We start from the raw sequence: 16,670 nt of genomic DNA, 5'->3' as shown, positions 1-16,670 counted from the left end.
GCACACCAGGGTGTGCTTCCTAAATACATTCTAGGACTGTTCTCCATCTCACAGGACCCTTTGTGAAATAATTTGGGGAGGAATGCATTAAAACGTACCAACTTGTGCTTTCACTTACCTTTCTGCTATCAAAAGCATGGAAATAGAAAATAGTTGTGTCTCCATAACTATTTGGGCCGCTTACCCACAATATTAATGTTACCTCAACTTCCTAGTGAAATACTTGATCCATTTTAATTGCTTTCTGGAACAAGAGAAAAGTGTCTACATAGACATTTAGAAGAAAACAAGGTACTGGTGATTAAAAAATATATATCAGCTCCCTTTATTAAATTGGGACTAATATTCTGCTGATCTGGTAAAGAAAATGGAATTATAAATGTTCGTTTTCTAAGCCAATTCCTACACTAATTAAATGAATTCAGTTTTTTGTTTTTCCTCCTGCACTTTGCTGATCTAAACTGGTCTTAAATTAATGCATCCGTCCTTGTTGTATAGTTTGCTGCGCAGTTTGAGATGGTTTTGAAAAAATGTTTGATGGGTTTGCTGCAAGCCACATTCTCTTGCAGAGGGAAGTTGGGTTGCTGTTGGTTGTCCACAAACAGATTCACTGCATTACTTCTTTTTAACTGCAGTGTAAGAGCAGCCAGAACAGAGGGTAGGGAAAGTCCTCAAAACCACAAAAAACCTGCATTGCTGCGCGTTCTTGGAAGCAAACTGCAAGTTCATAAATTAAGCTTCAGTTCAGAGACACATTTTCAGTGAGGCTAGTCCTTTTCACCATTAGCGGGCAAAAATAAGTATTTGGCTGAGGATAAGGCATGGGTAGGCAAACTAAGGCCCGGGGTCCGGATCTGGCCCAATCGCCTTCTAAATCTGGCCCATGGACGGTCCGGGAATCAGTGTGTTTTTACATGAGTAGAATGCGTCCTTTTATTTAAAATGCATCTCCGGGTTATTTGTGGGGCATAGGAATTCATTCATTTCACCCCACCCCCAAATATAGTCCGCCCCCCCCACAAGGTCTGAGGGATAGGGAACCAGCCCCCTGCTGAAAAAGTTTGCTGACCCCTGGTATAAGGCTTTAATAGACTGGGGCAGTTATTGCAAGCTAATTCCTATCTGGGTAACTGAGAAACACTTCTGAAGAGGGTATTCCAAACTCTTGAGATGCTTCTTCCAGGGCTGGCTTGGATCAAGCTTCTCCCATACACGACACGAGAGTAAGCCACACCTTTGCCTGGCCTACTCAGTGCCCCAGCGTAGTTCTGATGATCCTGGATGTCCACACAAAGCATATCATTTGACTACAGCCAGCATGCATGGGCCCAGATTGTGTGGTTGATTACTGGATTTTATTCAGGAAATAGGCCTACATAAAGTAGGTTTTATGTTTGGAGGTCCTATATTTAAAGTTAGTTCTGCTACCACGGTGGGGGGTCTACCTCCTTCCGAATTTGAGCAATTTTATCTGCAAAAAGAACCTTTGCAAAGTTGTTACAAGACATCTTGGAGTCCAGCGGCGAAAGTGGTTCTGTTAGACTACAAACCACTTGAGTCTCCCGGTACTGTTTTCTGCAGATGCAACAGAGGCAGCGAAGAAGACCTTCTTCGCTGTCACCACTTGGCAGTCCCAATGTTGAGCTCTAACCCGTGTTCGGAATGAGTTTTCTGCCACCAGCGCTCTAGCCGTCTCTGTGATTGTTTCATCCCATATAAGCCCAGAGTTTAGGGTCATAGAATCAGGTTTTTGATCTTTAAAGATTTTGACCTTTAAAGCCCTATGTGGCCTAGGACCCACGTACCTATGGGACCATCTCTCCTGGTATGCCCCGCGGAGGAACCTAAGGTCCACAAATGACAATATTTTGGAGGTCCCAAGTCACAAGATGGTTAGATTGGTCTCAACTAGGGCCAGGGCCTTTTCAGTACTGGCCCCGACTTGGTGGAACACTCTGTCACAAGAGACTAGGGCCCTGCGGGACTTGACATCTTTCCGCAGGGCCTGCAAGACAGAGCAGTTCCACCTGGCATTTGGTTTGGACTGAGTCTGACCCTTATGTTTCCCTCCCCCTATGGTTTTGATCTATGGGCTACTTTTAAAATGAGGCTGCATTTTAAACTGTATTTTAAATTGCCCCCTCCCCATTATGTTTTTACTGTAATTTTTACTGTTGTTAGCCGCCCTGAGCCCTGCTCTGGCCAAGGAGGGCGGGATATAAATAAAAATTATTATTATTATTATTATTATTATTATTATTATTGAGGTGAAAGGGACCCAAGGTTCATCCAGTCCAACCCCGTGCAACGCGTAAATGTAATGAAACTGATGGCAACAGATTTAAGCCGACCAAATCCCCAATTCTGGCGGTCACCTCTTGTTTTCAGGTTGTGTGGAGGGAGGACAAATCCTGCTCCCCACACCATCTTCATCTCCTCCACCTCTAACTGAGCTGCAAGGTCTACAGCAGAAGGAGAATCTTCACTTTTCGCACAATGTACTTGGAATCCTCCATGCCACTATTGTATGAATTCTATGTCAACCTTATCATGTAAACATTCTCTCTTAAGATCTTCCTGTTCAACATACAAGGATCCCAAGACTACCAGCTGATCAGGAAAGGACTTAACACCTGGACTGCCTTACTGGCAGAACTTTTCACAATACCTAAAATCTATGGAATTCACCCAAAAAGTGTGGCAGTATTAAGCCTCTGGCTTGTTGTTGTTTAGTCGTGTCCGACTCTTCGTAACCCCATGGACCACAGCATGCCAGGCACTCCTGTCTTCCACTGCAGTTTGGTCAAACTCATGCTGCTAGCTTCGAGAACACTGTCCAACCATCTCGTCCTCTGTCATCCCCTTCTCCTTGTGCCCTCCATCTTTCCCAACATCAGGGTCTTTTCCAGGGAGTCTTCTCTTCTCATGAGTTGGCCAAAATATTGGAGTCTCAGCTTCAGGATCTGTCCTTCCAGTGAGCACTCAGGGCTGATTTCCTTAAGCATGGAAATCTAAGCCTCTGGCTTAGAAGGCTATAAAAGAGGATTAGAGCAATTCATGGAGAATCAGTCAATCAACTGCTTTATTTATGATGATTTCTGAATAGCAGGAACAGAAGCAAATAATGGAAGTACAGTGGTTCCTCGGGTTACATACGCTTCAGGTTACAGACTCCGCTAATCCAGAAATAATACCTCGGGTTAAGAACTTTGCTTCAGGATGAGAACAGAAATCGCACGGTGGCAGCAGCAGGAGGCCCCATTAACTAAAGTGGTACCTCAGGTTAAGAACAGTTTCAGGGTAAGAATGGACCTCTGGAATGAATTAAGTACTTAACCCGAGTTACCACTCTATGTCTCCATGCTCTCTTTGTGGTCTTCCCCCGACTCAGCTGGCTGGCCACAGCTGAAACCTAGAAATTTGTTCTAATCCAGGTTACGTCCGAGGCCCTACTGAAATGTGTGGCCTATCTCAGGTATTCAGGACTTTAATTGCGCACCATTTTTTCCCATTTCTTGAGACCTCAATAAACTCACAAAGGATCTGTCAGGACTGGTCCATTTGCTTTTTTCATAGGTGTAGTTTAGTCTAACGAAAAATTGGACATATTAATGATTTAAATCAATTAAAATGCTTTTAAAATGACAGACATAGCACAAGCTCCATTATTTAAAATTCTGTATTTGGTATGCTGATACTTTGTTCAATATTTTATCAGCTACCGACATATTTTCAAAACCACTTATAAAATGGTTCAATTATAATTCAGCGGTTTCCCTACCCAATAAAACACTGAAAAAATCCATTGGGGTGGGGGAATCAAGTTTTGCATAGTACATAGTTATGGAACAAAAAATCGTGAATGAAGGATGCCCTCTGGTGATTTTATGGAGGCACTGATTAAACAAATATTTGTTTTCAGACTGAATTATACAGAATGCTGATTTTTCGAAAGTGGATGGATATCAGGTATAGGAAGATATTAAAAAGGGTTCAGCAGCTTTATATATTCAGAACTCATCACATTATGTCCATTTACTGCCATAATGTTAATGCACACAAAAATTCAGAACCAGGCTCAGTGGCTTTTATTTAACCCGTGCACAGACTCTGAATTTGTTTTAAACTAAATTACTGTTTGTTGACAGCTCAGTTGTAGGTATTTTTACACCTGAACGTCAACAAAAAAAGTCCAGCTTCCGAGGCAGAATTTGTTGCAACGTGGATGTCATGAATGTAGACACGAGACCCTACATGCAGCCGCAATAGCGCTGAAATTGCACTGTCTGGAAAAGCACGTAACAGTGCAGCACTATGGTTGCTATCAGCCTTTTGAAACAGGGGTGGCGAAGCAATGGCTCTTCAGATGCTCTGGAACTCCAAGCCTGATCAGTCCCAGCCAGTATAGCCAATTGCCAGGGAGGACGTGAGCTGTTTCGCAAGCCGCTCTCTGAAGAACCTCCCCGCTCATTTAGCGAGGGATTTTGAAACGTGGGCAGGGCCGCCCACCTGTCAATCATGTGGCATCAGAACAACACCATATGACATCCACTCACCTGTCAAATCTGGCCCATGGAGCCAAAAAAAGCTCCCTCCCCCTGATCTATATTACCAATACTTTAAATGCAACCCTCATCCAAATTAAATGAAGAATTAGCGTAAATCTGAACATTCATTTGGTCATCAGTGGTCTTCTGCTGAAGTCTTCCAGTCCTTGCAGCTTCTGCTACATGTTCGAGCGGGTCAACCAATGAAAATCCTAAGAATACAAAACAAAAAAACAAAAAAACCACACAACAATATTCAACATTCAGGAATGAGAGGCTACGCTAGCAGATTAAAATATTTTACAGAGAGAACAATCTTATTTTTCCAGCAGTAGAAACGAAAAACCAAATACTGGTAATAAAGCAACACTATAATCGTAGCAAAAGTAAAATGGCTTTTGTTTCTGATGTTTTATATTTGCTTTACGGTTCTCTTTTGTAGGCTATCTTGAAAAATCTTGATTAATTAAATTTAATTTATTTTAAAAATATATAAAATAAAGCCACACTATCACGTTAGCATAATAAAAAGGACAAAAAGTAGGTAGTCATGCTTAAGAGGAGTAACAGAGAGCATCATGCAAGGAAAGGGGGAGGGTGGCTGTGAGGGACCCCAGGGGTTGCCTTGCTGCATCCAGGGTTTCTCACCTGCTTAGAGGCAGGTTCAGGGCCCCCAGTCAATAGGGCTTGCTGGCTATCAGTACGGCTTACATTGGCTCCCAGCACATTTCGAAGCGTTGGTACTAAATGGCTTTGACCCTGTATACCTGAAGGATATACACCTGGGACGCGGGTGGCGCTGTGGGTTAAACCACAGAGCCTAGGACTTGCCAATCAGAAGGTCGGCGGTTCGAATCCCCGTAACGGGTTGAGCTCCCGTTGCTTGGTCCCTGCTCCTGCCAACCTTGCAGTTCAAAAGCACGTCAAAGTGCAAGTAGATAAATAGGTACCGCTCCAGCGGGAAGGTAAACGGTGTTTCCATGTGCTGCTCTGGTTCGCCAGAAGCGGCTTAGTCATGCTGGCCACATGACCTGGAAGCTGTACGCCAGCTCCCTCAGCCAATAAAGCGAGCGCCGCAACCCCAGAGCCGGCCACAACTGGACCTAATGGTCAAGGGTCCCTTTATCTTTACCTGAAGGAGTGTCTCCATCCCTATTGTTTAGCCCAGACAATGAGGTCCACCTCTGAGAGCCTTCTAGCATTTGTCTCATTGAGAGAAATGGAAGTTACAGAGAACCAGGCAGATAGCCTCCTCAGTAGTGGCACCCGCCCTCCCATCAGATGTCAAAGAGATAAATAACCACACAACTTTTAGAAGACACCTGACGGCAGTCCTCTATCAGGAAGCTTTTAATGCCCGATGTATCGTATGTTTTATATATATATATTCTGTTGGCAACCCAGTAAAGATGGGTGAGGTATAAGTAATGAATTATTATTATTAAAAGGGGTGCCTGGGAGGGAAAGTCTGCTGGCAGAAGTGGCTGGTAGCTTCCCCTCCCTGCTGGATAGCCTGACAAGGCAGATAGGAAACAGCTGGAGCCAGAAACAGCTGCCGACATTGAGACGTCAGAGCAGCTTCTGAGAGAGACTCTGTAGGAAGGGAGGGGCTTGGCATCAAAGGGGCTGGTTGGCCAGCATCCCAGTCAAGCAAAAGGCAAGCAGGAAGAAAATTCTTGAATGGAGCTTGAGTGGCCGGCCGGCTGTCAACGCAGGGAGGCATTTAGCTGTAGGTCACTCTAAATCAGGGGTCAGCAAACTTATTCAGCAGGGGGCTGGTCCACTGTCCCTCAGACCTTGTGGGGGGCGGCGGACTATATTTTTTTTTTGGGGGGGGGGGAAATGAACGAATTCCTATGCCCCACAAATAACCCAGAGATGTATTTTCAAATAAAAGGACACATTCTACTCATGCAAAAACACGCTGATTCCCAAACCATCTGTGGGCTGGATTTAGAAGGCGACTGGGCCGGATCTGGCCCCCGGGCCTTAGTTTGCCTACCCATGCTCTAAATCAACAACCAGACTACAAAGTAGACTTCCTTCGGTGCGTTTCTTTGACTTAATCTCAAAATGGTGGGAAGGGCTTGGAAAAGTACAGAGTGCTGGTTTGCATTTCCTGGGTGCTAAATTGTCTTTGAGAGGCATCACAGTGTTGGCTGGGGCAATGAGGGTGTGCTGCAACACCTAATCTCCAATAAAAAGCCGTGAATTGAACATTCCCTGTGTTTATTTCCCTTTGTAGGAATGGATGCAGCTCCTTTTCGATGTCGCCCTGACCCATGGATGCCCAACTGTGGCCAGACTGTCTCACAACACTTCCTGGGAAGTGTAGGGGAATGAAATGAAAAGTAACCCTAGTGGACAAGTGTCTGTACACGTTATATTACAAAGGCTAATATACAAAGACAGAACTACGGCCCTTTCTCAGACACAGACAGATGTGCACATGAATGTTTTAGTATACAGTCTACAAGGTTTGGAATGTTGTTGTTCAGTGCATTTGTACCTCTCTTTGCTGTTCTGTGACCACTAGAAGCATTTTAAAGAAACATAATGAATGGTGACCAGAACTGGGGAAATCCGGGTTGGGGAGATCAGCCATAAGAGACCTCAGAGTGCCTGTTCTTAGTCATAACTGTTTATAATTTTTCCTTTTTTAAAAAAAAAATCAAGTCTGGCAGGCATATGGATTGTGCAAAATAGAAATTCATACAAAACCGAAGCCGAGGTTTGACCTGTTAAGTTCTTCTCCCATTACAAAGACTGAGGAAGGTATTTGCTATCAAGTCCCTCTTTGCTCTCCCAGGTTATTTGCTGGTTTAACAACGGAGATTGTTGAGAGTAAATATTGCTTTGTCCTGCTTTCTGCCAACTTTTCTACTTTGAAATCTCAAGCAGCAGGCTTAGCTTACCAAGATGCTAATGAATCTTTAACACAGATATTTCACTATCGAAAGAGTTACTCCATTTAACACAGGAAGTGATGATTTGCTTACACAGAATGGGAGACCAAAATGGACACTCACCTGCTGCTTCCTCTCTGACTGTGGATCGATCATGACATTGATGAGGGAAGGCACATCCTTTCCCGCCAGGCTTGTTTTCAGGGCAGCTTGCAGTTCCTCTGGTGTCTGCACAAAGTACCCTTTGCCACCAAAGGCAGACATAATCTGCTCATAGCGAGCATTTGGCAATAGAGACACGGGAGGAATGCTGAAATGAAGCAAAAAGAGGTCTAGCTTTGCTCAAGGAAAGCTCCTTGGCATCATAAAAGGTCACTCTGTTGATATGATAAATGCGCCCAGCAAGAGAAACTAATTGTTTTCTGTGCCTCAGGGAGAGAGATCAGGGCCTGTTTAATTACTGTGCAAGCATTCAAGGATTATTTCAGTGGAGGTTTTAGCCAAGAATAGGAAACCCCCCCGTACGGTGGTACCTTGGGTTAAGATCTTAATTCGTTCCAGAGGTCCGTTCTTAACCTGAAACTGTTCTTAACCTGGAGTACCACTTTAGCTTATGGGGCCTCCCGCTGCCACCGTGCCACCACCGCACAATTTCTCATCCTGAAGCAAAGTTCTTAACCCAAGGTACTATTTCTGGCTTAGCGGAGTCTGTAGCCTGAAGCATCTGTAACCTCAAGCGTCTGTAACTAGAGGTACCACTGTAATGGAGACCTTGTATCTCTTTCATTCACTTGCAAAGCATTCTGGATGATTTCTACAAAGCATTTAAGCACATCTTTGTAGCTTTCCCAGACAACATTAAACAGTGCCTCACTGGACAAAAGCCAGCATAATTAAAGATTTAATTGTGGTATTTTTATGGTGGGCATCTGTCTCACACTGTTGGCTCTCAAATTTTCTATCTGTGTGGGCACGGCTGTGCTCACTTCCTTTTCTGCCCTTTGAGCATTTTGCTATATGAGCATGCTTGGAAACAGAGTGTAACTTTTCACCTCTGGAATGTTGGCACAAAGCTTATGGAAATACTTCCCTATGACCTCAGGGTGCTCTTCACTAAGAGCTCAACACACCTGTGCTGCCAGAGTCCTCCTCCCTGGCTGCCCATGCTCTTCTCCTTTCGATTTCCCAATAGCAGGGAATAACCCAGAGAAACCACAGTCACCTTTCACTAGAATGAGTGAGTGTGCACTGTACTGCTGTCTCTCCCACAGTCTGTGGCACCACCTTGTGATTTACATAACTACAGTCATACCTCGGGTTACAGATGCTTCAGGTTACATTTTTTCGGGTTACTTCCAGGTTTTGGCAGTCGCGCATGTGCAGAAGTGCTAAATTGCGGTTTGCGCATGCGCAGAAGCGCCAAATCGCAACCCATGTGTGTGCAGACCATAGCTGTCAACTTTCAGATTTGAAAATAAGGGATCAGCAGCCTCAAAAATAAGGGATCAGCAGCCCCACCTGTCCTGGGGACAGTCTACGAGATATCTAACAATCTGGGAAGGAGCAGGAAACGGCGCTGGAATAAGGGAATTTCCTGCAAAAAAGGGGAAGGTTGACAGCTATGGTGCAGACGCACCACTGCGAGTTGCGGACGCTGCAGGTTACGAACAGGCATCTCATATGGATCATGTTCGCAACCCAAGCATCCACTGTATATATCATGGGAGCCCAACACCTCAATTATCTCACTGGAGTTTGATTAGGGGTGGTAACACCCAGGAGATTCTATTATATGGAAATGGCAATGTCTACAGATGTAAGACTATGATGTTTTACACTAGAACCCTGGCATACGCACAATTTCCAATTTGTAACAGGAAAACGTTAATAAATCGACTGAGCAAGTGCAGCACAGATGTACCCACCATGCAGAAGGTTCTCCCAGCTTCAAGATTTCCTTCCACGTATCTTGATCCAAGCCACTGTATATACCATTGTTATTGACTACGATAATGACGATCGGCAAATGATATCTGCGGTGAATCCCAAAGAGAAACGCATTCAGAATGGTGTCATATTCAGGGGAAACTTGGCTACTCCACTGCATTTTTAAAAAGATGAATCAGACAAAGGTTTTACCTGCAGATGGTCTCTACCTCCATGCCAGAGAATCCGAAGGCACTGTCTCCTTCTATACAGACGACACGTTGCTCAGGATTATGGTCTTTAGTAACCATAGCAGCTGCTACTGCAAAACCTAGCCCAACTCCCATGGTGCCAAAGGTACCAGCATCAAGCCTAGAAGGAAAGAAAGTCTGTCGTCTTTTCTTCCAACACATGTTTTCTGCCAACTGTTCTTAACTCAAGTCCTTTGTGCCTTATTAAAGTGGCACAGGATATCTTTAGAAATAAGAGATAACAGCATGTATTCCCAAACAGAAGTAAATAAAGTGTGGATTTGTAAATGTTTGATAAATGAATGTTACACTGAATTGGTAGTTAGAAAAGGCCTCTTTACAGTCATTAAGTTACAACATTGTCATTTTAGCTGTTTTCAGAGTTAAATTCCTGGCATTACAAAGCACATGCTAATTATTTGGATTAAGCTGCTCAAGGCTCGGGTGCAACCATTGTTTTCCCTCTGAGATTTGTACCGCAAGGAAAATAAAAGCATGTCAATAGTTAGGGCAATTTCATAGGCTCCTCGGGTCATTAACAAAAAGGTTCATGAAATCTATTCTGTGTGTAATGCCCTGGAAAAATCAGCTGGGAGCTTGAACACAACAGAAAAGCAATGGCATTAGCACTGTAGCTTTCAAATTAAAGTTGAAATAAGAAAAGTGCCTTGTAATGCCTATTAATATATATATGGAGAGAGAGAGAGAGAGAGAGAGAACAAGAGAGAGAGAGAGAGAGAGAGAGAGAGAGAGAGAGAGAGAGAGAGAGAGAGATCTGTTGTGTTTAAATAGCCACACACAATACATGAAGGTTATGGCAAAGAAATATCTTTGCTACAAACATTTCTCCACAAATATTTCTTCCGGGCTATCCCACTGTTTCTCCAGGGTTCTTTGCTGACCCAAAATTCTAATTTCAAAATTGAAGTTTTACACTGAAAAAGCATCTGTTCAAGTTCTAAGAAATAGCATGCAGATGTCAGACTCTAACCTGAAGCATTCTGATGCTTTTTCAGAGATTTGGTATGTAGATACAGACATCTAAAGCTAACGAAGAAGATTCTTCAGTTGCTAAGATAAGAAAGTACCCATTCTATTGATTTTTAGAAGTATTATACTCTGAAGCATGATTTTTTTTGCTCTAGGTCAACAGAATTCATTATACGATGCAGAAAAACTGGCCCGAAACCAGATTTCATTTGACCCGCAAACCACAATGATGAATATCTATGCTGAAGATGGAGCCATAAAATAATACCCAAGCTTAGAACTGTAATTAAAAATTAAAAGACAGAAGGAAACTTTTTTTTTTTTACCTGTGGCGAGGATGATAGTTTGGAAGCATAGTGCGCCCAATGTCCATAGTGTTTGCTCCCTCGCTAACCAGAATGCAGTCCTTTGGCAGAAGCTCCCTGACATGGTGGAATACTTGGTAGTAATTCATTGGCAGGTACCTGCGTAGTGCTAATGCCTTAATGGGGAAAGCAAAGCAAATAAAAGAGCTTCTGACGAGCTACTGATCCAAAGGCTGCTGTAGTTGTAAGGATTGTGAAAAGATGACCGATATTGATTCATTTATGGAAAATAGACTTGAAGTACGGTACCTTGGAAGTTGAATGGAATCCGTTCCGGAAGTCCGTTTGACTTTCAAAACATTCAAATACCAAAGCGTGGTTTCTGATTGGCTGGCTGCAGAAAGCTCCTGCAGCCAATTGGAAGCCGCAGAAGCCCCGTTGGATGTTTGGCTTTCAAAAATAGTTCGCAAACCAGAACAGTCTTGTGATGTTTGGGACCCAAAACATCCAGAAACTAAGCTGTTCAACTTCCAAGGTACTGAATTTTTTAATTTATTTTTTAATACGGGAAAACTGTGCACAAAGATTAACAGAACTGCAGTTTTAATTTCATAAGAACAACCCTAATATATTTATACTGATACAAATTGCTAGTAGTACCTTGGATGCTTCCTCGTTGCTTTTCATTTTTGCCCGTAGTTCTTTCCACCACTCTGCGCTAGAAGGATATTTCCAAGACATTTTGTTCAGCTGATCAAAAAGCTAAGAGAATAGCGAAACTGTTACCATAGAACAGCATCATGCTTTTTTGCCCCTTTGAACTATTGTTGATATGCACCTTAAATAAAATTTACAAGCACACTGTAATTCAGATGTTGCTGTCTTATACCTTCAGGTATAGGGCAGTATAAAGGTAAAGGCAAAAGTTAGGTCCGTTAGGTCCTGTGAGGGGACGATGAGCTGCTTGTGCGTAAAATGCAAGTCCCTCAGAGTTTGATCAGGCTTTCAAACCTCTGCCTGTGACGGAGCCCCTCCAGCATGGCTGCGTCAATCACTAGTAGTATCCGAAAGTGGCTGCTTTCGGAAACGTTTCCAACATAAAAGCTCCTTAACGGAAACACGTCGTCTGGCCTCTCGGCGTGACAGTTTCCGTCGAGGTGTGGGTGTCCCTATAGGAGGTCCTGAGACCTCCCCACTGGTTTCGCTTGAAGCGTCTCTGAGCCATCCCTCCGACTCACTTTCCCTTGGAGTTCTTGCTCGCCCTCTACTGGTTCCCTCTTCCGCTGCTACTGCTCTCTCACCCTCAGTGAGCCTTTGCGCCTCCTGCGCTTTAGATGTCAGTTCCCTGACATCCACCTCCCCTCCAGGGCCCCCTTCACCCCCTCCCGTCTCCTCTCCTACTGGCGGTGAGGAGGTAAAACCCTTGAAAGAACCTCCCTCATCTTCCGACGTCGCGAACACTTCCTTCCACTTGTTGCTGTTCCTACTCTCTAGGTACTCTTCGTCATCAGAGTCCACTCCCTCTTCCAACTCCGACTCCGCGAACCCTTCCATTTCCTCTTCCTCATCGGTGGTGCCGAAATACTCCCTCCTAAACCTTGCTATCGGCTGAGGTTTCCTCGGGAACCTTTGATGGAACGTTTCTGTTAAAACCTCGTCATTGACTTCCTGCGCACTTACCCAGGTGTTTTCTGACTCCGGTTCCCCTTCCCACGCCACTAAATACTCCACCTGATTTCCCTTCCACCTGGAATCGAGGATTTCCGCTACATGGTTGCGGCGTTCCCTCTCTTCCAAGGCTGGTCCCCTGACGTGCTCCCCTTCACCTCCTCCCCTGTATGGTGACAGTAACGACCTGTGGAACACTGGGTGCAATTTCATGTGATTGGGTAATCGGAGTTTGAAAGCTACCGGGTTGACCTGCTGAATCACCTCAAAGGGTCCCAATCTTCTGGGCCTCAGTTTCTTACAACCCCCTTTGAACGGCAATCCTTGGGTTGACAACCACACTTGATCCCCCACCCTTATGGTTTCACCTTCCCTTCTGTTCTTGTCTGCCTGCTTCTTATATTGTGCCTTAGCCCTTTCTAAGTTGAGCTGGAGCTGCTGATGGATGGCTTCCATCTCTTCTACAAAATGTTCAGCCGCTGGGACGCTCCATCTCTCCCCTCCTTCCCCTGGAAATGCCCTGGGGTGACACCCGTAATTAGCCAAAAAGGGACTCATCCCTGTGGACACATTCTCCGCATTATTGTAGGCAAATTCTGCCAACGCCAACTTTTCGACCCAATCGTTCTCTCTGTCATTGACATAACACCTAAGATATTGTTGAAGAATGCCATTTGCCCTTTCCGCCTGCCCGTTGGTTTCAGGGTGCCGGGCAGTTGAAAAATTGACTTCCACGTGTAACAAGCTCATGAGCTTCCTCCAGAACCTGGAAGTAAATTGTTTGCCTCGATCTGAGATCACCCTCGAGGGAGCCCCGTGCAACCTAAAGATATGTTCCACAAACAACTTCGCCGTTTCTTCCGCTGTGACTGCATGTGAGCATGCTACAAAGTGGCACATCTTAGTTAACAGGTCTACTACTACCATGATGGCTGTTTTCCCCTTGGACCTTGGCAGATCCGTCATAAAATCTATTGATATCGCTTCCCAAGGCCGTTCTGGTGTGGGTAAAGGTTCTAATAACCCTGCCGGCGCCCTTCTTTCCCCTTTGGCTCGCTGACATTGGTCACACCCTCTTACATACTCCCTTACATCTTCCCTCACCTTAGGCCACCAAAATTCCCTGGTAACCAACCACATGGTCTTGTGTTGCCCAAAATGTCCCGCCGTGGGGCTATCATGCAACTGCTTGAGTACTCTCCCCCTCAATTCACCTTCGGGTATATACAGTGCCCCTTTGTAATACAATGCCCCATTTCTTTCCTCAAAACCTCCGGGGCTCTCGCCCTCCCCCCTGAGACCTCTGAGCTTATCCTGGGCATATTCATCATTTTCCGTTTCCTCCACCAGTTCTCGTTGCCCCACCATCGCCGCCCCACACACCCAGCGGTCCTCCGGGATGACATGTCTCTCTTCGATCACCCCCTCCCCTTCCCAATATTCTGGTTTGCGTGAGAGCGCGTCCGCCCTGACGTTTTCTGGGCCTCCAAAGTTAAATTTGGAGAATTCCTGTGCCCATCTCACTTGTCGTTGGTTGAGCACTCGAGCTGTTCTCCAATACTCTAAATTTTTGTGGTCGGTGCACACTTGCACCTTGTGTTGTGCCCCAATTAATAAATGTCTCCACCTCCGGAATGCTTCGTGAATGGCAAGTAGTTCCCTGTCATACACCGTGTAATTCCTCTCGGACTTATTCAGCTTCCGCGAGAAGAAGGCACACGGTCTCCACTCCGACGCACTCCTCCCCGGTTGAAGAAGGACCGCCCCTACCGCCCGGTCGGATGCATCTGTTTCCACTCTCATGGGTTTTCGTAAATCCACATGCAGAAGTTGTTCTTCCGAGGCGAAAGCCCTTTTCAGTTCTTCAAAGGCTCGATCCGCCTCTGCCGTCCAAACAAATTTCTTCTTGCTGCTGAGACAGTCGGTGATGGGCGCCGTCAAGTGGGCAAAGTTCTTGATGAACTTCCGATAAAAGTTCCCAAATCCCAAGAATCTTTGCACGTCCTTCTTGGTCTTCGGTGTCTTCCATTCCAGTACCGCTTGGACCTTGCCTGGATCCATGGCCAATCCCTTGTCTGACAAGCGGTACCCCAGGAATTCCACCTCCTTGGTATGAAACTGGCACTTCTCCAGTTTCACCCACAGCTGGTTGGCTTGCAGCCTGCCCAACACTTCTCGAACGTCCCTCACATGCTGTTCCTCATTTTCCGAATACACCAACACGTCGTCTAAAAAGGCCACACAATTCTTGTAGAGCAAAGGTCCCAGAACGTGGTTTATAAAAGCTTGAAAACACGCGGAGCCCCCTTGTAGACCGAAGGGCATAACGAGGTATTCAAAGGCTCCCAACGGGGTAAACATGGTGGTCTTCCATTCATCTCCCTTCCTTATGCGTATCAGATTGTACGCCCCCCGTAGGTCCAGTTTTGTAAAAATCTTTCCCTTCCTTACTCTGGTCAAAATGTCATCAATTCGGGGCATAGGGAAAGCCAGGGGCTCCGACACTGCATTGAGGGCCCTGAAGTCACACACCAGTCTCGGTTTGTCTGTGTTCTTTTTGTCCACAAAGAACACTGGGCTGCCCCCCACCGCTCGGGACTCTCTGATGAAACCTCGCTTCAAGTTTTTGTCAATGAACTCCCTCAGCTCCTGCATCTCCCTGTCTGACATGGCGTACAGCTTGCCTACTGGGAGTTGGGCCCCTGGGAGTAGGTTGATTCGACAGTCAAAGGGTCTATGCGGTGGCAGTTTGTCTGCTTCCCTTTCGCTGAATACGTTGCTCAGATCTGCGTATTGCGGGGGCACCTTCCCTTTGTCCATCACTTCCATCCCCGCTAGGGTGACTCTGTCTCCTCCCGAAACCTTCCCCTCCTTGCAGTGTTCTAGGCAATGCGCTGACCCAAAGGAGACCACCCTCTGATGCCAGCCCACTAGCGGATCGTGTAGCGCCAGCCAGCTCATCCCCAAAATGATGGGCGCTCCTCCCAGGATGGCCACATTAAACGCTATCTGTTCGGTGTGCCTTGCCACTCTCATTATCATCGGGACAGTCTGTTGGCTAACTTCTCCCCCCAACAGCTCTCTGCCGTCAATCGTAGTCACCTGCAAGGGGTTACTTAAAGGGATAGTCTGTATCTGGTGCTCAGCTGCAAACTCCTTACTCATGAAATTACAGGAGCTGCCTGAATCCAAAAGCGCCTTGACCTTTAGTGGGTGTCCGTTTGGCAGTTCTAGTAACACCTCTATCACTAAAGCGGGTCTGGGGGGTTCTGGCATGGGCACTTTCATTGCTCTTTGGCCTGGCTGCTGTGCCCCAACGGTGGCAGCCAGGCGTTGGCTTTTACTTGCTCCTTGCCTTCCTCTTCCTTTCCCCCAACAGCTCCTGCCATCCCTTGCCATTCCTTTCTTTGTGGGCAAACTCTGGCAAAGTGCCCTGGCTGTTGGCAGAGATAACATCTCTTGGCGCTCTTTCCCTCCTTTTTCCGCCCTTCACTGGGATTTGAAACTGCGCGCGCCCGCGCTGTTCCAACTTCCATCGGCTCTGCCGGCGGGAAAGGTGGCTCTGGAATGTCTGGAATGCGGAACTCCCTCCAACGGTCTCCTTTCCCTTCCCGCTTTTCCATAGCCCTCGCCTCCTGGCGCGCCCCTATGGCCAGCGCAGATTTGGTTAACTGGTCCATAGACTCCGCCCTGGGGCCCCGGGAAAGCTCATCTTTGACGGTTGAAGAAAGCCCCTCTTCGAAAAGCATTTGGATGGGCTCCGCCGATAGGTCCCACCCCAATTTGTGAATCAACATGGTAAATTCAGTCCAGTACTCACGGACAGATCTGCTTCCTTGCTGGCAAGCCATTAACTGCCTTCGCACCACCCCCTGCTCAATATCGCTGGAAAACATCAGGTCCATGGCACGAAAAAACTTCCTCGTGTCCTTTAAGATCTCATTATTCGCTGCCATCAGGGGTCTAACCCAATCTTTCGCCCTGGATTCGAGATGGCCAATCACATACGCCACTCGCGATTCCTCATCGGGGAAGTCATCAAACTGCAAGTTTAGAGCGTATTGCATCTCTGTTCTA

General features: G+C 45.9%; 2 protein-coding genes and 1 long non-coding RNA gene across 5 annotated transcripts in view; all 3 read right to left on the bottom strand.

Moving 5' to 3' along the window:
* COLQ (collagen like tail subunit of asymmetric acetylcholinesterase) overlaps positions 1-960 on the bottom strand; it is a 47,654-nt gene extending 46,694 nt beyond the window's left edge. For both annotated transcript variants that reach the window (XM_081883388.1, XM_081883389.1), the window contains exon 1: positions 1-960. This exon is cut by the window's left edge and continues 990 nt beyond it. The gene's annotated coding sequence lies outside the window, so the exon portion shown is untranslated.
* A 2,094-nt stretch (positions 961-3,054) lies between these two features.
* Positions 3,055-3,538, bottom strand: LOC309353870. The gene is made up of 2 exons (XR_014162098.1): positions 3,454-3,538; positions 3,055-3,314 (listed from the first exon to the last, which is right to left on the bottom strand). It is a non-coding gene; the product is annotated as an uncharacterized lncRNA (long non-coding RNA).
* Positions 3,539-3,663: 125 nt separating this feature from the next.
* HACL1 (2-hydroxyacyl-CoA lyase 1) overlaps positions 3,664-16,670 on the bottom strand; it is a 32,375-nt gene continuing 19,368 nt past the window's right edge. Inside the window, exons 12-17 of one of the 2 annotated variants that reach the window (XM_081883276.1) lie at positions 11,586-11,687; positions 10,947-11,101; positions 9,593-9,751; positions 9,379-9,486; positions 7,577-7,763; positions 3,664-4,759 (exon numbers count right to left, since the gene is read on the bottom strand). In XM_081883276.1, coding sequence (XP_081739402.1) covers positions 4,727-4,759; positions 7,577-7,763; positions 9,379-9,486; positions 9,593-9,751; positions 10,947-11,101; positions 11,586-11,687 — 744 coding nt within the window. In that variant the 3' untranslated portion in view covers positions 3,664-4,726. The remainder of the gene's footprint in view (positions 4,760-7,576; positions 7,764-9,378; positions 9,487-9,592; positions 9,752-10,946; positions 11,102-11,585; positions 11,688-16,670) is intronic. The other variant, XM_081883277.1, reaches the window with a different exon arrangement.

Source organism: Podarcis melisellensis (genome assembly GCF_964234715.1).
Source record: "Podarcis melisellensis genome assembly, chromosome: 12".
In the NCBI taxonomy this organism is placed as follows: domain Eukaryota; kingdom Metazoa; phylum Chordata; class Lepidosauria; order Squamata; family Lacertidae; genus Podarcis; species Podarcis melisellensis.
Note: the sequence above shows the minus strand (reverse complement) of the source record. Positions and strands in the feature narration are given on the sequence as shown.